A 22351-nucleotide genomic window follows, 5' to 3' on the forward strand; every position below is an offset into this window, starting at 1 on the left:
TTTTAGATTCCACATGTAAGTGTTATCATGTGGTATTTTTCTTTCTGACTTACTTCACTTAGTATGATAATCTCTAGGTCCATCCATGTGGCTGCAAATGGCATTATTTCATTCTTTTCTATGGCTGAGTAGTATTCAACTGTGTATATATACTGCATCTTCTTTACCGGTTAATCTGTCAGTGGGCATTTAGGTTCTTTCCATGTCTTGGCTATTGTGAATAGTGCTGCAGTGAACATTGGGGTACATGTATCTTTTTTTTTTTTTTTTTTTTTAGAGGAGGACAACACAGTTAGTTTTATTTCAATCAAATCACAACACTTTCTTTTCCAACTGTTGCAAAGTGCAGCTACAATTTCCTGTTACAGATCCACTTTTAAAAGGTTTTCTGTGACATTACAGCAAGCCTCATTTTTTTTCCCCAAACAGAGGAATATTCCCAAATTCTTCCTCAAGCAAAAATAAAAACTCCATTCCAGTAAATGGCAATACATGAAATTACAGTAAACCAGACACTTGAAAGGATAGCCAAGAAGTCTTCCAACAGTTTATTAGAAAGAATGTAGACATTAAAAAAACTCCCCACTGTCATGAACATAAATTGAGGTTTTCAGCCCAGGTACAAGCTGAATCAAAAAAAAAATAATAAAATAAAAAATCCAATAGTGTATTAACATTTTTTTCACTCATTTGCCATACTGACAGTGCAAATACAAATTTGGTCTAAATGTACAGACTCAAGCAACAATGTACAGCCTTTCTTCGTCCTCCATGCTAAGAGATGTAAAAGTTTAAGGGTCAAACAATACCAAATGTACAGGCTTCAAAACCATCTAAGTTAGGGCATTCACTAGTTTTAGCTAAGATACATCTGGAACACTGACAAGTGATCACTTACGAACAATAATGTGAAGTAAATTTTTTGAAAAATAAAACTTTAGTGGAACAATCCTGAAGGATATACCAGAGGAACAACATGTTACCAGTTTAAAGTATCAACCAATTTGTTTCAGCCACTTTTGAGTCCATGTTCTAAAATCTAAAATTTACTTTCCCTAAGCCGAAAGCTTCCGATCATGTCAGTATCTATGTTATGAAGTAAAGGAGACTTAGGTGAAATGTTTTTTATTTATCACAACTGCTTTATCAATTGCCTAGGACCTCAACAGCATCATGGGAATCTGGGAAATGTTCATGCATAAGGTTATTGCCTTAGCTGACTTAAAATTGCCCCATACAATGGTACATATCAACCCTTAGTGAAGCCTTTAAAAAAACAAACAGGTTGAAAAATGGGTTAAAGGAGGCAAATACAGAATCTGCCTTTAGAGCTATCAACTTAGGAATTCTCTCAATTATGAAATCTTGCAGAAGTTATTTTTCTTTCTCAAAATCCAGCGATGACAACATTCCTTACTCCAGATCTGGCATTTTTTCATCATCACTGTCTTGTGAATCATCATCTGCTCCATCTACTTCTGGTAAATCTACATCCTCATCACCACCCATGTTGTTCATCATCTCAGAGAAACGATCAAAATTAGACATGTCTTCATCTGAATCATCTTCCCAGTCTTTCCAATTATTGAAGTCCACACTAAGCCAATTAAGCTTTGCCCTTTCTTTCGTTAACCTTGGCCATGACTGGCCAGATTCTCCTTTTCGTAAACAACATAAAATTGATCTGTCCGTTCTTTTATGCTTCGAATCATTTGGATCAATACAGTGAAAAAGATCAATTTCATTTAAATGTTTAAAATTATCACTTCCTCCAAGACAACTGAATGTAAGTTTGGATTTTTCAAAATTTACATTAACATCTTTACTGTCTTCAACACAAAATTCAATGAAGACATAGTCCCTTCGATCGTACCACTTTGCAGAAGCAGGCTGCATCGTGAACGGGGCAGGGGGACGGGCGAACGGGTGGCGGGCGTCTCCGGCGGCAGCTCCTGGGCAGGCGACTCCTCTCTGGTGGCGACTCCGGCGTCTTCTCCCCGGTAGCGGCCTCTTTTCGTTTCCCTTAAGCGACGGCGGCGGCGGCGGCGGGCTCGACCTGGGTCCCCAGTACATGTATCTTTTTGAATTATAGTTTTGTCCGGATACGTGCCCAGGAGTGGGATTGCTGGATCACATGGCAACTGTTAAATAAATACGATATTGAAACTTAAAAAATGAAGTAACTTGTTCATGGTCACGTGGTGAGGTAAATACCAATCTAAATCCTAGGACTTCTGACTTCTGGTCAAATACCCTTTCTATTCCCACTTCCATTCATTTTGTCGTTTATAATCCATGGTAGAAAATGAAGTTTCAGATGATATCAGAAGCAATTGTAGTTCATGCAGATCTCAGCCTTGATCATAAATTCATACTTTCTGCCACTGATGGTGTTTCTTTTTTCTTTTTTTAAAAAATATGTATTTATTTGGCTGTGCTGGGTCTTAGTTGCGGCACGTGGGATCTTTGTTGCAGCATGCAGATCTTTTAGTTGTGGCACGCGGGATCTAGTTCCCTCACCAGGGGTTGAACTGGGCCCCCCTGCATTGGAGGGGAGGTCCCTGATGGTGTTTCTTAAACTTGATCATCATCACCTGATTGAGACTGTACCCAGGAGAAACATGGGCTGGGGGGGTAAATGAAATTATATCAGATTAAACAGAAAACTTGGCATGTATCATTTTCTTTTTTCAGAATTCATAAGGAAAGTTCAGTCGTCATATCTTTAGTGCCTCTTTTATGGTCTGCATTATCAAGTTATCTCGGCGGAGATTTTTGTACTGCGTTATCAAATTAACTAGGCTGATGGTAAAGGTGGTATTTCCAAACATCCAGACTGCCCTCAAATTACAGTTGCATTTACTATATAGACTGCCTAATCATTGAATTGAGCTAAGATGACCCAGATTGCCCCTTTGCCCTTGGCTTGGACAATATGTATTTAGCTAACAAAGCCCAGTTCCAGATTTACTTTCTCCTTGATGCCTTTTAGAGCATTCCACTTTCCTCACCTGATTATTGCAAGACTTTAGTCACATAATTATATATTTTTCTTGCTAGCGTCTTTGGACCTCAACCTATGCGTTCCCCTACAGTAGACCATAAACTTCTTACGGTTTTAGAGTGATATATAGTAGGTGCTCAGTAAATGTAATAAATGAATAAAGTATTAATAGTATTTCTAATGTGCCCTGTTGCTGTTTTAGCTATCATTTATTAAGCCCTAGCTGTGGATTACATCTGGCCATTCTGGTACATCATATTTACCTAAATAACTTTCAGATGTCTGATTAATTTTATTTAATTAAAAAATTTTCTTTCCATTCAGGTGGTACTGTTACATTAGGAGGAAGATTTTGCAGGCACTATTGAGATCCAACTGTGACAACTTTTTTTAATAGGGAAAAGTTGATTTGACCCTGTGTTAAATGAGATGGGGAGGGAGGGCGGGCACAAATTAAGTCAGTTCTGTCCCCTGCCCCTCAGGATCTTACGGTAAAGCTAGAGTCACACTTGGAAAAAAAAAAAAAATCAGGTTAGATGAAACCAAATCTTCGCTGCAAGAAAGGGAGAGAAAAATAATCTAAGAAAACCTCTGCTAGCCAGAGAGAGATTCATTTGAGATGGGTATTGAAGCATTGAAAACTGAAGAAAGGGCATTTTAGGTTAAGAGAACAGAAGACAAAGATGGGCCTAAAGGTGTGAGTATTCCCAGTGGGTTTTAGAAGCAGCTGACTGTCATGTGCGGCTGGGACTCTTCCTATAAAGCCCTTATTTAATCACACTAGCCCTTTGAATCAGGCCTTCACCATTCCCTTGCATCTTGGATAGTGAGAGAATGCCTGGCCTACCTTTTTTTTTTTTTTTTAGCTTCAACACGAATATTTATTATCACATAGTCATTTTCATAGACCATGTTTATTCCTTTTATTCATTCTTGATAGGCACAATTAATGTTTGCTTTTACCAAAGATAAGGAATGTGGCTTTCCTTTGATTTTACCTGTTGTCTATTTGGGTACTGTCCATTCTCAGACACAAAGGTAGAGGTTTATCCGTACATGGTCTAGGCCAAGATATTCTGTTTCCTCTTGCCAGGGTCTAGGCTTTGCTGTACTGCTCTCTTTTATGACTACAGAAGAAATTTATAACCCCAGCATGTAGTCCTTCCAGTGCCTCTAATAACTTACTTTTGTGAATTAGCTTTCTGCCTTCCTTCCCCTTTTATCCATTCCTTTATACAACTCTTATATTTTTGCATTTATTTCTGGTTCCCAGCAAACAAAATAGAAGTTGGCCTACCTTTGTAGTGTTGATCTTGGGAACATCTCAATCACTCAAGTCAATCTTCCTTTGAACCCTTTCCCTGAAGCCCAGCGGTCACCTTTGATGTCAAAAACACTTGAAGAATTGATTTCTGTTCCCTCAGCAATTCACATTATTGTCAAGAGAGTCCCCAGTGAAATAGTAATATATTTAGTACACTTCCAATATGTATGACATATAACACTTACAAGTCTATTGCCTTTTCAGAAACAATCACCAAAGCATATGTTATCAGGAAATACCCTACAGGTCTGTTTAGTAGATTTGAATGGCTTCAAGTTGGTGCAGACCTAGACTTTCTGAACAGTCTCTCTTGAGTAAAGAATTGAGTAGTAGAGTAGTAAGGTTGTAGGAACTGCCTCAGTGTACCTAAAGCCTGATTTAGGAAAGGCCAGGACCTTGGAGATTACAGTGATGGTGAGGACATCCATCATTTAATAAAACCTAGAGAGGCAAAGGACTATGTCTAAGTGCACAAGGGGAGAAGTCCTTAGATGTGAATAGCGGCAAAGCAGTACACTTGAAACTTCTATGGTGACCCTTTAAACAGAAGATACGTGAGATGCAAATGTTTAATCTAGCTTTTACTGGCAGTTAAGGAGAACTAACCATGTGTCAGATACTCTTCTAGGTGCTAGGGATATAGCAGTGAAACAGAAGAGAAGAAGTTCCCTTCCTCATGAAGGAAACATAATACTACATGTAATTTAATTCTTAACCCTCCATGAAAAATATTCCTATTATCTCTCTTTCAAAGGTGAGGAAACTGAGGCTCATGTAGGTTGAATAACATAACTGTTGTCACACGGCTTGAGTGTGACAATGGGATTTGAACTCAGATAGCCTTGCCTCTTAACCATTACTCTATATAGCTTCCTGTTTCCGTTATACCTACAAAAGAGCAAATGAACTAGTATTTATTGAGTATTAACCCTGTACCAGTAACTTTGGGGGTTGCTTTAAACATGGAATCTCATTGCTTACAATCCTGTGCAGAAGTATTAGTGTCCATATTTTATAGATAAGAAAAATAATGCTCAGAGAGGTTAAGTAATTTACAAAAGGTCACACAGCCAATAAACAGCTGAGCCAGGTTTCAACAGGTCTGTCTGTCCCTTGAGATATATTTTCTTCCTGTTGTACACTACAAAAAGTACTAGATGTTAAGCTTCTCAAAACTTCAGTATTTGTTTCAGTGCCATCTTTATCTTTGGAGCAAGTATATATAGTTACTGTTTTGGATATATACCAGTTTACTAAAATTTTTTCTTCCAATGTTTTCAAGAATCAATGTGTATCTATTCATTGCTTGTGATATGTTCTGCATGTCGACAAATGTCTCTGTCATTTTGCATAAGACACAAAACGTTGTTTCAGGCATATATTTTCAAGCCAGCTCACCCTAAAACTTATAATAAAGTTCAAATATCATTGCACCCTTTTTCAGAATTACTTGAGTAAGGAGCCTTTAGCAATTTGAGTTCATCTTAGTTAAATTTGCAGTAAATATTAGATGTACATATGATTTATGAAGTCAATATTATTTCCATTATACTACTTCTGAAAATATTCTCACCCAGTTTTCGTCCTTATTTTCAACATTTCTATCAATATTTTTTCTCCATATTTTCATATAAATATAATCATCAAATCACCAGAAGTAAGGAAAAAATACCAGTAGAAAAAGTTGGGTATATATATTATGCTACAATTTATCTAAGAAGGAAGTGAGTTTTGTGCACATATGTGTATGTACACGTGTAAAAAATATATGGAAAGAGGTATATTGGGGAGGATAAAGTAAAACTTTAAACATGGTTAACTATAGTGAGAAAGAGAGAGGATGGGACAGGAATAGAAGCTAAATTTCTCTGAATAAACTTTGTTTTGAGAATTTTTAAAATACATGAATGTTGAATGTAATTATAGCATAACATCTAATTTAAAAATTCTGAAAAACTGAAAGCACAACAGAATACATCTAACTGTAAATTGAGTTGATGACAAAACTATGTAGAGAAGAATCCTTTGAAGTGACTTCAAGACAGAGAAGTTCATACATTCATAGTAGGATATATTAGAGACAAAAAGAAAGACACATTATGTTGTACACCTAAAACTAATACAATGTTATATGTCAAATACATAAATAAAAATGAAAAAATAATAAAATCAATTATCTGAAAAAAAGAAACACGGAAAGTATAATTGTTTTTAGTAATCATATTTTTGGAGGTCCTGTTGCAATTGTTATTCTGAGGCTGTTTTTGTTTTTGTTTTTTTTGCTGTAAGCGCGCCTCTCACTGTTGTGGCCTCTCCCATTGTGCAGCACAGGCTCCAGACGCGCAGGCCCAGTGGCCATAGCTCACGGGCCCAGCCACTCCATGGCATGTGGGATCTTCCCGGACCGGGGCGCGAACCCGTGTCCCCTGCATCGGCAGGTGGACTCTCAACCACTGCGACACCAGGGAAGCCCTGTGGTTACATTTTTAAAGAGAGTCTTTGTAGTCTGTACATACTGACGTAAATAAGTAATTTGCTTTAAACAATCTAGAAAGAGGATAAGGAGGAAATGTGAAATCTTATTGGCCACGAGTTGATTATAATTAAGCTGTGTGATGGGTGCATGAGAGTTTCTTATGCTGTAACCTCTACTTTTGTAGGTGTTTGCAATTTTCATTAAAAAAGAATATCTGGGCCTATACAGGTCCCAGAAACAGGCTCAGGGCTGTTTGGAAGGACATTCCTGATTTACAAGTGCCCAGAGCAGCCTGAGGCAGAGGGGAAGCACAGATTCTGCATGGGACACATCCTCTTGACCCTGAGGAACCCTCACCTGGTGGAAATTGGTAACGGCAGGAGGGTCAGAGCAGAGCCCTCTAACACTCAGGGCCTAGAGTGTGACGTCTCGTGCCTGGGTCCGAGGGAGATAGGCCTCTGTTAGGTTAAATTCTATGAATGCAATTCTTACAAGAAACCTTTAATTTGTCTCACATGGTTGGACATTTTTCATTCCTTTTGACATTTAGTTTTTGCAAATATTGACAGCAATTGAGCTAAACTACAAACTGAACATTTGTCATCTCCTAAAAAATTCTTTTTTGCTCTCAAATACGTTTAACAACTTCAAAGGATTTAGCTGCCCATACGCTGGGTGGAATTAACACCAGCTGAAAACATATTCAAGCAAATAAACTAATTTTCTAAACCGTCCTTCAAGGAAGAGATGATTCTTGTTTGAGCAGCGTCTAAGGCCGGGGCTCCGGCCCACCTGAAGTCTACAACACAAGTGCTACTGTGAGCAGAGAGAGAGAGACAGTGTTTTGATCAGTTGGCAGAAAACTCCCAGAACGGGGGAGAATAATCCCATGAACAGCTGGAAACAGAATTCAGTAGGGATAACTGCCCTGGTTGCCCTCCGGTCAGTCATCTGGGGACAAATTTCATTCTAAAAGTTGCTGAAAATTATAAGGCCAGCAGTAGACACCATGCAAACATCTGGCCCTGTGTCAGCTCAGATAGAAATAAGACAGTCAGCTACAGGACAGTGGACTCCACCATGGTGACCTTGGGCTCAATTAGTGGCATCTGGACATTTGTAGAAGGCAAATGGTAGGGTAGTACTGACAATAATTTTCTATTAAGCCAAATGACTGCTACTCATCTGTCTACGCAAAGGCATGGAAGGGATTCTAATCTTCCATGTCTCACTGCAGATGGCATTGCCGTTATTGTGGCTGATAGTTTTAGCTCAAAGTTAGCATCAGAAATATAGCTACTAATTATACTATTAATGTATTCCTTCAGCAGATTTTTATGCGTGGTTTTACTGTGTGTATCAGGCACTGCTACAGACATTCTGCATTTGTGTGTGTGTGTGTGTGTATTCATTTACCCCTTGCAGTTAATCAGTGAAATGAATACCATCATAACTATTTAAAGATGAGTAGACTGAAACTCAGAGAGCTAAGGACATAAAACCAGTGAGAACTTCTGTATTGTATTTGACCCACTGTTTTCCACTTCCAGAGTCTTAGGCTCTTTTTATATGCTGTACTGCCTTGATCTTTGCATTTTCTTCTATGGAGAATTTTGTACTTCTGTATCCCAGCCAGAATTCTGTTTCAGTATCTTCTCATATAGTCTCTTAATTCACCTGGAATCTTACTGTCTATTTTTGAGGTGTTCTACCATTCATACTCTGTTATGTTCCTCTTTTCCTAGACTTAAAATGTCATATGGTTTTCCACTAGTTTATCTTTTCCTCTTTGGTCACTTTTTTATATTTCTCATTTAAGCATCCCGTTGGCCAAATGTTCGTCACAATCCAATATGAATGAGACTCGAGTGAAATTGGAGCTGATTATAATGAACGAGTTCCGCTGACATCACCTCTCTCTGCACTGAAAGTTCCAGGGCTCAGTCTGCTTTGGGTCATTTTACTATAATGAGGAATATTCTTGTTTCCATGGAAACCATGACAGAGAGGTATAAGGAAGTGGTCATCACAGTAGTATTTGTAGAGTGGTATTTCTACCTGTGAAAATTCCACATGGCTCTCGTGAAGACTCTGGTCCACACTGATTAAACAGAAATGAGCTGATACAGTCCCTGGTTGATTCACCAGTGAATATACTCTCTCTCCCCCAGCCCCCAAACTATGTGGCTCTTATACTTCTTGTGTATCTCCTTGGTCTGGGAATACGGTTGGTATCCAATAAGTATTTGCCGGTTGATAAGTTGGGTGCACAGCAGCTGTGATTAGGTGTGGTTTTAGCCAAGGTGGCCCAGGCCTCAGTGAGATCCAGTTCAGAATGTGTCCATAGATGGGTGATTCTACGGTGGTGGTCTCCTTTAAAAGTACTCTTTGCCTGGAGCAGTAGTTCTGAATTCACCTTCACTTAATTTGGTCAGAGGAGAGAATGTGTGGGAGCAAAAGCCTCTCTCTCTTCCTCTCACTTGATGTGTGTTGTGGACTAAGTTGTGTCCCGCCAAAGTTCAAAAGTCCTAACCCCCCAGTGTGACTGTGTTTAGCTATAGGGTCTTTAGGGAGGTTACTAAGATTAAGTGAGGTCATAAGGATGGAACCCTCATCTGATAGGACTGGTTCCCATGTAAGGAGAAGAAGATACACGAGAGATCATTCTCTCTCCGTATGCACAGAGAAGAAAGGCCATGTGAGCACATAGCGAGAAGGCGGCTGTCTACAAGCCAGGAAGAGGATCTTTACCGGAAGCCCGCCCTGGTGACCCCTTGGTCTTGGGCTTCCAGACTCCAGAAGTAAACTTCTGTTGTTTAAGCCACCCAGGCTGCATTATGACATTATGGCAGCCCTAGCAGAGTAATACAGTGTGTGGGAGTAGAAGGGCAGAGTTGTAACCCTGCCTTCCTGTATTTATATGTGGCATACTTCCCCGGGTTCACAGATGAGAAAAGCCATGGGTTATGTGTCATTTCCATCATGTCACTCCACCTCCTTTTTTGTTCAAGAAAATACAGCAGGAAATATGTAAATGAGACTAATGTGATTTTCAAAAAATGATATTCACCTTTTTCTCGCCCTAACAGACAGATGTACTGGGTTGTTAAAATGCCAAGATACTTCCCTCCTAGTTGATAAAAGCTTAGGTTTCGTAAGCCTCCCTCCTCTCAATGCCCTCTGTGCTGACACATTTCTTCTCTAGTACCCTGAACTTCTTCATCATCGAGCACCTGGGACAGCAGCAACCACTCAGGCGAGCGTTGTGGGTAGATGCCCAGGCCCTTCTAGTTGTAAATACTTTATCACCTCTGCTTATTTTAGAGATAAATTTGAACTAGCTTTTTAAAGTAAGTCATTTGCAAGCTTGAATACTTTATTTATAACAAGTAACTAGAGGCACTTTCCAATTGAATGCAAGTCCCAATGCCTCCATTGAGAACTGCTGCAGGAAGTCAGGTCTATGAATGAGATCATTTAAGCATGTAAGAGGCTGGCCTATGAACCTCTCTTGCAAGTCTGTGGGGGACGAGGGGTGATAGTAAACCCGTTACTGCAAGGCTGGCAAATAATGTACTTTTTTTTGCATTTTGATTGCATTTCTTCTTTTGCTCTGAAGCCTTCTTGTAGCAAGTCCAAGGAAATGAGTAATTTGTGTCAGCTAGGAGCAAAATCAGAGTAATTAATTTACTTGAATGACCATGTTTCTATGGCTACTTGGTAAAATAATTGAAGCTATGTTACTGTTCCTTTTTCTGAGCTTCATTTTAGGATAGTCTCCAATGTATTCACATGGAAATGTTTTAATATTTGGTTTTATATCTTTTATCAAAAGTGATTATATCCAGAATGCCTAATGGAATCAATTATTGATAAATATTTTTAATTCTCCTAATTACTTGAATTCAAGAAAATGCTTCATTTGAAAAAGTTCTTTAAAAAATATCAAACTCAAAATTATGATAGCTATTTTTTATAGCATATAGTCACGCTTAAATGCAATCTAGGCTTTTTGAGGCCCTACAAAAATTATGAATGAAATTTTTAAAAGTAGATCAAAATCATGAATTTAACACCTTCTAGTATTTTAATTTCTATATCCATAGCTGGTAACTATTTAATAGTTTACATTTGCAGGCACACGGCAGATGTAATTCTCATAATTCTCTACAGAAAGTATTACTGATTTAGTGGTCAAGAGTTGTTGATTCTTTGATTTATTACTGAGAATAATTTACAGTATTTTGGTTTCCAGTAGCACATACTATAATTTCCAAATTGCTTTGTAGAATTTTGTTTCTATAGATTGTGCAGCACGGATCACCTCATCTGAGTTTAAAGGTCTGACTCTCTCACTCTTAGATACATTACAGCCCAGAAGATAATGTCTGAATTCTATAAAGCACTTTTATCCTGAGACGCTCAGGGAGCTTACCTTGTTTCTGTTAATGTTTGTGTAATTTGAGGCCTTATGATACGTGATCAGGGACTTTTTAATCCACTCTCAAGAAGGGTTTGGTGGAATTGCTTCTTTTACAAGTCAGTGCAAGAGTGAATGGTTGGACCTTAACAAGATGTGGAAGAAGCCACAGGAGAATGAGTATAGACTTGACTAAAAATTATGGGCCGTGGCATAATTTCTCTCAAATATTAAAGATATTTTTACATAAGAAAGAGCTAATGGGGGTCATTATAGTGAGAGCGGAAATTCTCTGTTTTCATTCATTCAAATTGATTGAAGACCTCCAGTGTGCTAGTGACGGTGTTTGATCCTAGGTCGGTAAGAAGAGCTAAAGAGATGTAAGAGCGTGGTTCTTAGCCTCTCAAGGGGCTTCCTGGAAGACTGTTGTTAAAGAGGGGTGCTCTGCTGCTGTGCTGTGGCATATAAACACAGATAGTGTCTTCAAGCATTTCTTTCTCTCTCATTCCAAGCTGGTCATGCTGTCACCAGAACATTCCTTGTCTTGGCAAGTATTTCTGTGAGTCAGCTTTGCACAATTTTCAGACTTCCTTGATTAGGACAGACAGGAGAATTATGCACACTACCTACCTACTTATAAATCAAACCTATGGATTCCAGTAAACAAGAAACTGAGATGGTCTTCAAGTTACATTAGTGGAATGATAAAATGCTCATCATCTTCTCTAAAGAGTCCAGAAAAGAAGGGAAGGGAACTTGAATTACAGCAGGAGGGATTTAGGCTAGAAGTAATATAATTATATCCTAATAGTTAAATATTAGAGCGACTATTGGAAAGAGGTTCTTTTTTTTAAATGGTAGGAGTGGTTAAATCTTACTCTTGCCTAAGGCCAGGGAGATGGACTAGCTAATTTTAAAGGTTATTTCTTACCTTAAAGGATATGCCTTCGGGATGGGCAGAAATAAGAAGATGGTGAAATTACTCTTCAACAGAACCATTTAGATGATGCCCTAACGAAGTTTTTAAAGGTCTATTTTTCTCCTACCAGATTCGAGCTTCCCAAGGCTGAGGGCTGTATTTAAACCTGTATCCATGGAACATACACAGAACCCGCCTCGTAGTGGCCACCCAGTAAATGTCTGACTGGAGATGCTTCCGTGGCTGATGGGGTGGTGGTGTTGTCCAGGGCGTTTTCTCCACTCTGTGCAGGCGGGCCACTATTTTCCAAAGCTCTAAATATGAAAATTCAGCAAATGAGCATATGGCTTGACTAACATGAAATTAACACGTTATTTACATTTTGTGCAGTTTTAATGCAAAACTCCTTCAAATAGTGAGTTCCTCTGCTGCTTTTGAGCTAGAATTCAAATGTACAAAATGGAATTTGCACTGTGTCCTACAGCTTTGCAGTAATACTGCTTCTATGCAAAGCAAAATATATGGGTGCAGAGTCCATGATTGAACCTACAGCCAGTTATGACCCCATAGAACATGTTGGAGCCCATCAGCGCCCTTTCAGGCTGTAAAGTAAGGTGATGACAGGGAGCTTGTGGGAGCTGGCTGTGGTCCCTCCTGCCCCATGGGACTTTGCAGAGCAGAGTACAGTAAGTCCCCTACGTACTAACAAGTTCTGTTCAGAGAGCACGTTCATAAGTCCAACAAAGTTAACCTAGGTACCCAAATTACACAGTCAGCTATATAGTACCATACTGTAATAGGTTTAAAAACAAACAAACAAAAAATAAAGGAAACATTTTTAATCTTATAGTACAGTACCTTGAAAAGTACAGTAGTACAGTACAACAGCTGGGATACTCAGGCTGGCATCGCGTGAACAGGCAAGAAGAGTTACTGACTGGAGGAGGGAGAGGAGGTGGGAGATGGTAGAGCTGAAGGGTTGTCAGCAATAGGAGACAGAGGGCAAGCTGCAGTGTCACTTACACCTGACGTGGATGGCACAGGTTCTGGTTCCTTGCTGGAACCAGATGCACGTTCACATCTTTGAAAGTTCACGACTTGAAGGTTCATATGTGAGGGACTTAGTGTATAGAGGATTTGCTGTAGGTTTACCTGGAGGCAGCAAGAACTTTTAGATCATCCCTTCTGACCCAATGTTTTGGAAGCTTTGGTGATTTAAAAATGACCTTTTCACACTACACTACTTTGGATTCAGGCGGCAGTGGAAGAGTAGGCTAAAAATTGCTCCCATCTAAGGCCAGGTTAACAAAAAGATTGACATTTGAAAAGAAAACAGTGAGACAATGTCATATACTGGAAAACTCACCAGACTTGTTTTCACTGTGGTTCCAACTCCACGAATAAGATGCTGAATGACCTTGAGCAATTCCCTTAATTTCCTGGGGCCCCAGTTTCCTCATTTCTAACATAAATTCTTGGGTTCTTTCTCACTGTAACATTTTATGAGTCAATAAAAATTTTCAAACTTCCAGAGCAGCGGTTTTCAACAATTCTGTTCCCTCCTTCAATAGTCTGGTTGAACCATATTTTTTAAAAACTGCTATTTCTGCAGTCACACAAGTTCTGCCTCACTACTTCCCAGCAGCATTTAAGGGGAAAAAAAGAATGTCATTATTTAGAAATGACCGAAGTCAAATATCACTCTTCACATGTTTTCTGAAATAGGTGACCTTTCTTTGGCATCTGCATGAATACGAAGAAAGCACCTGGGCGGATGCCTAATAAGTGTGTCTCAAATAATTGCCCATTAAGCAGACGTTGCTGGTCCTGATGCCTCCTAAAAGATGCACGGGTGTGGCCCCTTTTTCTCAATAGCCCCTAAAAGTTATCTGTGGTGTAGCTCACACTGTCTTTCTCCAATACAGTCAGCTTCCTGTGTTTTTAACTTCCTTAACAGTGAAGACAGCTGGCAAGGGAAGGAAGGAATAAAGTATAAGGTGGGTGGGTAGGTGAGAAGAGCACATACGGTAGGATTTTGGCTTGAGTGAACGGGATTTATGTTTTATTTCTATGACTGTGAAAGCTTAATATAAACATGTTGAGAGGGGGGGAAAAAGCCTTTTAAGCTAGGAACATAAGCAGGAAGTTTAAATATAGTAACAACCAAAACATTTTTTAAAATAGGTGCTATATAGATCCTCCTTTCAGCCCCTCTGCCCATTTGCTCCTGTGTCTATCAGGGCACGTGCTGAACACTGTTTGGGACTCACTGGATTTAACAGTGGAAACCAGCATGTCTTCTGAGAGTTTGGTGTCCCTCTGGTCAGCGTGGTGGGATGCCCAGTGGATTGACTCTGTGTCTGAGTTGTTTGAATGAAGAGCATATTAACGCAAGTATTGGGTTGGGCAAAAAAGTTCATTTGGGTTTTTCTATAATCTCTTATGGAAAAACTCAAATGACCAACCCAATAAAATGGCCAAAGCAGACAGAGCTCAATTTTGAGAGGTGGGGAATGGAGAGACACAGGGGGTCAAAGGAATAGATGGAGGAAATCCTCCCAGGTAGAGTGATAAAGTCAGATGGATAGATTGCAATGAAAATTCGTATTTTATCCTCTTATAGATGAGAACAATTAGAATTCCCCAATGTAAAACCAGTGGAAAAGACAGTCATTACATCCACGTACTTACTGTCCTTCTAAACCACTAGCAAGTAAATAAAAAAAGTAATGTCCCTGAGCCAATCTAGGATGGAATGATTCTAAGAATCTGTGTTCACTGGTTGAAGGTTAAAAATAAAGAATAAGTCCGATGAAGATGCATGTGTTCATGTACAAGTTGTAATGAGGATGTAAATATTTTAGGTATGATTGGTAGTAAGAATCTAAAGATATTTCTAAAAATATGAAGGACTAAAGTATAGAGCAAAAAAAGAAGACACAATGTGATTTTCCTAGAAAATGAGGTGAAACAGAGTATAGCATGTGTCCACAAGACAGAAGAGGATTCTCCCTGGATGCCGGCCACTTACTTGAGAGAGAGAGAGAGAGGCGGGGGGGGTGGGGGGGAGAGAACGGGAGAGACATGGCAGGAAGGCTGTGAAATCATTAACAACTCTTCTGTTCAGCCATCACTACAGAGGTTAATCGTCAAAGGATGCTAATATAGTAACAGTTAATGAGCAAACGGGTAAGTTCTCATCTGGAGCAGGTTGACACACTTCAGTAACTGAATATATTGAAATCATTGAAGTTTGGTGAAATTCACTTAATAGTCCTAAAGGAAACAGAATGAGTGAAATGGTCTCTGAGTATTTAGGAAGGATGTGCGTGGATGAAAAATGGTAAGTTTGTTGTTGCATAAGAAGCTAGATGTATAAAAAACTATAGGAAAGGGTAGATTAGAACAGTGATATAAAGAATCAGGGGCTCACATCCTGAAGGGAATCAAGGAAGAAAAAAAGCAGACATGAGATGTACACGGAAAGCATGGCCAGTCTCACCGCCACCTTCTACAAACCCCTGACATTGATGTCAGTTCCATGTGTGGTTTTGCACACTCGTGATTCTGAAACCTACATCTCAGCCTGGCGTAACAAATTTTGTTGCTCAGGAAGAAGTGACCAGCTTGAAATTTAGAAGCTGTGAGCTTCTTTATCAAGCAGTGAAATGCTGGGCTCACCAGTAACACCTCCAGTTTCCTGATCAGTGATGGGGAACATAGTCAAGGATGTACCATTAAGCATACGGCAAAAATTAAATTTTCAGCAGGTAGAAGTTCTGGTGGGTTTGTAGCCACATCTGTTTGGTGCTATGTCTAGGGTCCAACCAGAGGTGGCACTGGAGCTGTCTGATTTCTCTGTGTCAGTAAAGAAGAAATCATACTTTTGATTTTTTCTGAGATTTGTAGTTTTCTCGGTCCTTTAAATGATTTTGTTTCAGGTCAAGAGAGCAAGAGTCCTCTACTCACTCGGGAGGATCAACTTTTAGCCAGAAATATTGAAAGATTATTCCTGAGGTCATGGTCATGGGCAGTGGAAACAAGGGCATAGGGTATGATCAAAAATAGAAGCGACCTCAGTCATTTAGTTTATTCTTAAAAAGAAAGCACCTTGATTCCCTAAGTGGATGGAATTGTTTCTCTCTATCTAGCCTGATTTATTTGAATAATTCTATTGAATCAATGTTCTGGGGCATTGTGGAGATGAAGAGGCATCAGAAACAGCAATAACAACATCCCAAATAATAATATAAATAGTGTTGATCATGTACCTGGCATCCAGTGCATCTGAAGGTGCTTTCTCTCCTTTTTTAAAAAAAATTATTTATTTTATTTTTGGCTACGTTGGGTCTTCGTTGCTGCACGTGGGCTTTTCTCTGGTTGTGGCGAGCGGGGGCTGCTCTTTGTTGCGGTGCACGGGCTTCTCATTGCGGTGGCTTCTCTTGTTGCGGAGCACGGGCTCTAGGCACGTGGCCTTCAGTAGTTGTGGCTGTGGGCTCTAGAGCACAGGCTCAGTAGTTGTGGCTTGCGGGCTCTAGAGCACAGGCTCAGTAGTTGTGGCTCACAGGCTTAGTTGCTCCGCGGCATGTGGGATCCTCCCGGACCAGGGCTCGAACCCGTATCCCCTGCATTGGCAGGCAGATTCTTAACCACTGCGCCACCAGGGAAGTTCGCTTTCTCTCCTTTAAGTCTCACAATAACTGACAAGTTTGGCACTATTATAGTACTCATTTTATAGATAAGAATACTTAACCTTGTTAAGTGACCTGTCTAGCATTTCACCTTGATCAGGTGACTTCAAAGCCAGGAAGTCTAAATCCAGAGGCTTGACTCCTAACCACTACCCTACATGGGTTTTAGGAAATAGTATTCAAAAAGTAGCCATAAAAGAAAACAGTGAAAAATGAAGGTAGAACTTTCAAAGATGAAGATGTGGAAAAGTGATGGGAGGAAAACATAATAACCAACAAATATGTAAAAAATGTGTAATGAGATTGCTAAGGGGGAAGCTATCAATCATTCTCACTGGGGAAAGTGAAAAGAAATGAACTTTTAGCACCATAGAAATAGGGTGAAGTAGCAGACGTGACTCATGGATGACAAAATATCAGAGCTGAAAGGAACATCCTCGGATCCAAACCCACCATTTTTCAAATGGGGAGATTGAAGCTCAAAGAGGAAAGGTGACATTTCCAAAGTTACCGATTAAGTGCCGTGCTGGGACCTGAATCTGGTTCTCCAGGAGCTCAGTCCCAAATGTGTACCATTGCAGACTCTTTTGATTATTAGTGTAAAGGACTCAGGGGACCAGCACGTTTGCATACATCCATGGATGTGTGTGTGTGTGTGTGTGTGTGTGTGTGTGTGTGTGTGTGTTATGTGCTTGTCTGAACTATCAGTTTAAAATGATCCAATTAGCAATGCCAGAGACAAAGGCATGTGTGTAGAGGCAGTGGACGATGTGAGTAAATGGTGGTGGGAGATGTATTAAAGCAAAAATCAGTTTGAACTTGGACTTTGAAATCCGGATCCTGAACAAAGAACTGAATGAAGTCTTGGACAAATAACAGATTATCAAACACATGTAGGAAATTAATTAGCAAACCAAAAACAGTGCCTTCTTTCCTTTTTTTCCTTCCCTTATTCTTTAACCTGTCATTTCCCAGAGTTGAGCCCATTGATAAAGAGAAAAAGAAAAGAAAGAAAAAGTTAGTTTAGCATATTTCATTCCTAGTGACCTCATGCTTTCTCCTACAATCATTGCATTCTTTGCTAAGATTTTACAAAACCTTTAAAATCACTTTTTTCCTAAAATGTATTTTATCCAGAAACTCCTTTTTCTCCCCGATTTTCAGAATCTGGGTGTGCTCTGAGGAGCCTGGCTGATATGCTGTTGAGGATGTTAGTGACCGATTCGAATGCCACATGACAGGTTCGGCTTCAGAACATTGTGTCTTTCATTGCGTTCTGCAGCCCAGGTTCCCTGGGGACATCTTGACTTCTTAACAGCCTTCCCTACTTAGCCCAACATATGCCTCCGTGGGAGACTTGAAGCCTCAGTGGAGCAGTCTTCCAATTACATCCAGAAACATCCTTTGACATCAGGGGCCTCCTGCCTTTCCACATGCCTCAGACATTGCTTTTAGTAATTTTTTTAATTCAATGGAAAAATATTATTTCTGTCAGTTAACATTCCTTTATAATATCCATGTGACCCAAAACATTGTTAAGAATACAACCATCAACAAAATATTTTTAAAATGGTAATTTTAATCTCACCTCTATACTAGGAAAATCATTGTAAAGAAGCATTTTGAGATACAACTTTATTTTTCCAAGCTACACAGGAGAGTTCATTTGAACTGTGTAAATAGAAAGTATTACTGCTAATTTGATCCAAAGAGAAATGACATTAGAGAATATCATTTATAAGGAGTTTAAAACTAACAAGATGCTTTTTGCAGGTTTTTGCAGGTTCGCTATAAGCAATACAAATGTCTTATCCTGTTGCTGCAATCCAGTTTTTACTCCTTTTAATTTGAGCGCCCGCAGTTCAGGAATATTCGGGGGGCAGAAATGTAAATGACCTCAGAGGCAGCACACTGTCATGCCTGGACCCTGGAGTCCCACCGCCTGGGCTCAATTCCAGTTCTGCTTTTTACCACTTATGCATCCTTAGACAGATTCCTTTAACTCTGGGAACTTCAGTTTGTTATTTGTAAAATGGATTAACTACATATGATTATTGAGGAGACTAAATAATATAAAGTATCTGGTGCAGAGTAACAAAAGAGCTCAGTAAAATTGAACAGGTGATATATAATTATCAGATGATTAATAATCAGTAGCTGACATTAAAATGAGGATAGGAACCTCCTAGTACATCAAGTGGTGACCATGGGTCACTTTCGAGTGCCTCCCCTTTGGCAGTTTATGACCGGGAATGGCAGTACTGTTACTTTCCTTGGAATGCTTATTTCAAGTGGATTATTGGAAGAAGGTTATTGACATATGCCCATGTTTCATCAGGAGTAACTCCCGTCCACCCCTTAACCCCCATCTTAGACATTTCCAGCTGCTTTCAGATGAAGATCAGAGGAGTCCTGCAGTACAAAAACACTGAGGATCCGTGTGCCAATGCAGACTTGTCCTGTAAAGGTCCAGATAGTGAATGCTTAAGGCTTTGTGTGCTGTATAATCATTGTCACGGCTACATTGCTTTTGTAGCACAGACGTAGACACCGATTATAGGTACAAGAAGAGTTGGAACCCAGTCCAACTTTATTTGCAAAAGCAGGCAGCAGCAAAGATTTGGCTTGCAGGTCTTAGTTGGCCAACCGCCTACTCTAGGGAGTTATGTAAGGAAAGAGGAGTGTGGGTAACAATGGAGACAAGGTTGAGATCATCCATTAGGGGAATGTAGGCTGAAGACCAGCAGCGCCTTGTGAGCCCCAGCAAGTGAAAAGGGTTTTATGAGAATGTACTGTACTGTCTACCTAATCTTTTGTTAGGCATCATTGGGAATATAAAAATAAAGACATCGGAGATATAGTCTGTGTTTCTTAGAGGTTACAGTTGACTTGGGGCCAGTGTAGCAGAGACCAGTAGCTAGTTAGTGGCAGTGACCCCAGTATTATCTGCTCAAATTTCTCTCCACTGTCTAAGGCAGCTGCTGGAAAAATGGAGACAGGATTTCTAACCGCAGTGATCATCACCGGAGGAAGTCAGTTAGCTCTGTTCAGAAGAGCTCAAAATGTTCTCTCGACATTACTTCATTTATCTCCTTTATATTGTTCTGAACTGGGAAACCAAATTGGAAAAAATATTGAATCCGTATGCAGAAGACAAATTCCAGGGGGATCGCTGCGTAAATTAAATTCCAAATTTGAACCCATGGCTGTTCTCATACCCATTCAAAGCTATTCTTTCCACATACACTAACTCTCTTAATAGCATTTGCATTTTTCAGTCATTTACAGAGTTACTCTTGGGGCTGAGAAAAGCTAGTTCTAAGAACCACAATATCTTGTAAAATATTGTACTTATCTTTGGAACTAGCATCCAATCGTACTAAAACAGTAGGAAAAAATAAATCATTTTCCATTGTTTGTTTAATGTCCATTTTCAAGTACATGATTACTAAGACATTGCCAAGTCTGGGTCTGATGAATTGCTACCAAGTCTTCTCCTGAGAAGTGCTTGCAAGTGTTTTATAAGTTAAGCTTCTTCCATAAACAATTAAACACCAATTTATGCTTTTACTCTCTGTAATTTCTTAAAACATTGCAAAAAAAACCTAACAGTCAAATAACATGTACTCCTGCAAAACTGGTAATGCATTTCTTTTTTCTAGCTCACTGCATATATATAGCCTGAATTGCATGAATTATTTTGCAAGAGAATTAGTATCAAGACTTTAACTGTAGCCAAGTATCTTTAATTACACAGCTATATTGTTCAAATATATCTAATATGTTAAACACATTATCTGCTATTAGTTATTTAAGTGGATAGTTCAGCTGTTTTTTTTTAATTTTTTAATTAAAATTTTTTTTAAATTTTAATATTTACTCAATAAGGTTGACCTTTTGAGGAATATTTATCTCTGGATTTAACGCAGTAACCATTAGCAATAAGTTTAATTGCAAAGTTTTCATGAAACATAACTCTAAAATTGTGGGAAAATGTCAACACTTTAGGATAAGTGGCTAATCATTTTAATTCTCTTGGTAGTCACTGCAGTATCATTAATCGTGATAGAGTCATTCGATCCTAATATGGACGTAATATCTAATTCTGCAGGGATTCAGCTGTAATTTAGCAACAGTTACTGTCCACTTACTATAAAGTGATGCCAAAAACCCTAACGCAATTATTTTAATGCATTTTGGTCACATTATAGCGTTCAAGTTTACAAATGTTGCAAAAACTTTAGATGGATGTATTTGATTAAAAACACATTACATTGGAAATTTTTTTTACTTGAGGTTTTTATGCTGGTATTTCAGAAGGCGCTCCTCATCCCATTTTTGGAATAGTTCAAATTTACTTCAGTGTTTTCCTTGGAATTTTATTATCTTTTCTGCATATTTGCTTTGGGGAAAGCAAATTGTTGTGTTTTCTAAACATATGCAACTTTTGAAGAGGGTGCTTTTCAGGTGACCTGCCAGCAAGGAGCTTGTTCACTGGGATGAGAAAGCATCAGCTGCCTCCCTGGGTAACAGGGTTCACCCAGATGTAGAAGATGCACGTGTTATGAAACAGGAATCTCCAGCAACTCCAGTTCTGACAGGTCCCCTGATAGATTATGCTAATCGCCATGTGCTTCACAACATGTGTTCTTTTAATCTTCATTTCATAGCAGGCTGCCAGTCACCTAGGGCAAAAGGTGGCTTTATGGTTCTGTTGTACCTCCGTGGGGTCAGAGGTATGTGGCCACGCTGTGAAGGAGGAGTTGATTATTATTACATCCTTTGTGTCTTTGGCACAGTAAAGGATCTGATAATCAAGTAAGAGAGGTGGGAAGTGTGATCAGGTGACTAGGTAGATTGGTATTACTACTCTTGACTGAAAAAACAACAACGACAACAACAATGTGCGAGTGGTGAGTTACATTTTATTTGGGGCAAAATGAGGACTATAGCCCGGGAGACAGCATCTGAGATAGCTCTGAGGAGCTGTTCCAAGGAGGTGGCAGGGAAGGGCAGTGTTATCTCTGTTACTAGTGAAGGGGGGAGGTTCAGTCAAGCACACATTTTGGCAGAGGCTGGCTGCTACTCTCAAGAAGGTTGCTGCTAGTCACAAGGCACAGATGTCTCCATTAATGATTTTAGTGCTTTTCTAGATATGAGAAGATGCAAGAATTGGGGCTCATAAAATCTTCTAAAAATATCTGACAGTTTTTCCCGGAGCACAGAGTGCCTCATTCCTGATCTCCGCCGTGAACTCCTTTCAGGGTGTGTTGATGTCAGCGACTGCAGTGGCTAGTGACCTAATCCTTGTAAAGGCAGATGGCAAGTGACAGTTTTTATTTGGCACTAGAGAAAACGAGCAGAGCTGATCTATAGGGGGACAAGTACAATCTGCCACATGTAAGTAATGTATAGGAAGAGTCTGCGCCTCTGCCTTAGCAAACATTTAGTAAGACACTTCTTAATAAACATGTTCTAGATACTAGTTAACTCTGCAGACCCCCAGCTATCAACTAT

The 22351-nt window shown here is 39.4% G+C and overlaps 2 protein-coding genes across 9 annotated transcripts in view; one reads left to right on the forward strand and one right to left on the reverse strand.

Moving 5' to 3' along the window:
- NCKAP5 (NCK associated protein 5) overlaps positions 1-22351 on the forward strand; it is a 1056997-nt gene that overhangs the window by 598021 nt on the left and 436625 nt on the right. The window lies entirely within an intron of this gene.
- On the reverse strand, positions 534-2062 carry LOC115845702 (prostaglandin E synthase 3). Its single transcript, XM_030843847.2, has one exon. The coding sequence runs from the start codon at positions 1894-1896 to the stop codon at positions 1414-1416; it is 483 nt and encodes a 160-aa protein (XP_030699707.1). The 5' UTR covers positions 1897-2062; the 3' UTR covers positions 534-1413.

This window comes from Globicephala melas, chromosome 7, assembly GCF_963455315.2.
Source record: "Globicephala melas chromosome 7, mGloMel1.2, whole genome shotgun sequence".
Classification (NCBI taxonomy): Eukaryota; Metazoa; Chordata; class Mammalia; order Artiodactyla; family Delphinidae; genus Globicephala; species Globicephala melas.

What these genes read in the sequence shown, in the direction of transcription:
- LOC115845702 (XM_030843847.2), bottom strand. Translation starts at nt 1,896, where the DNA reads ATGCAGCCTGCTTCTGCAAAGTGGTACGATCGAAGGGACTATGTCTTC.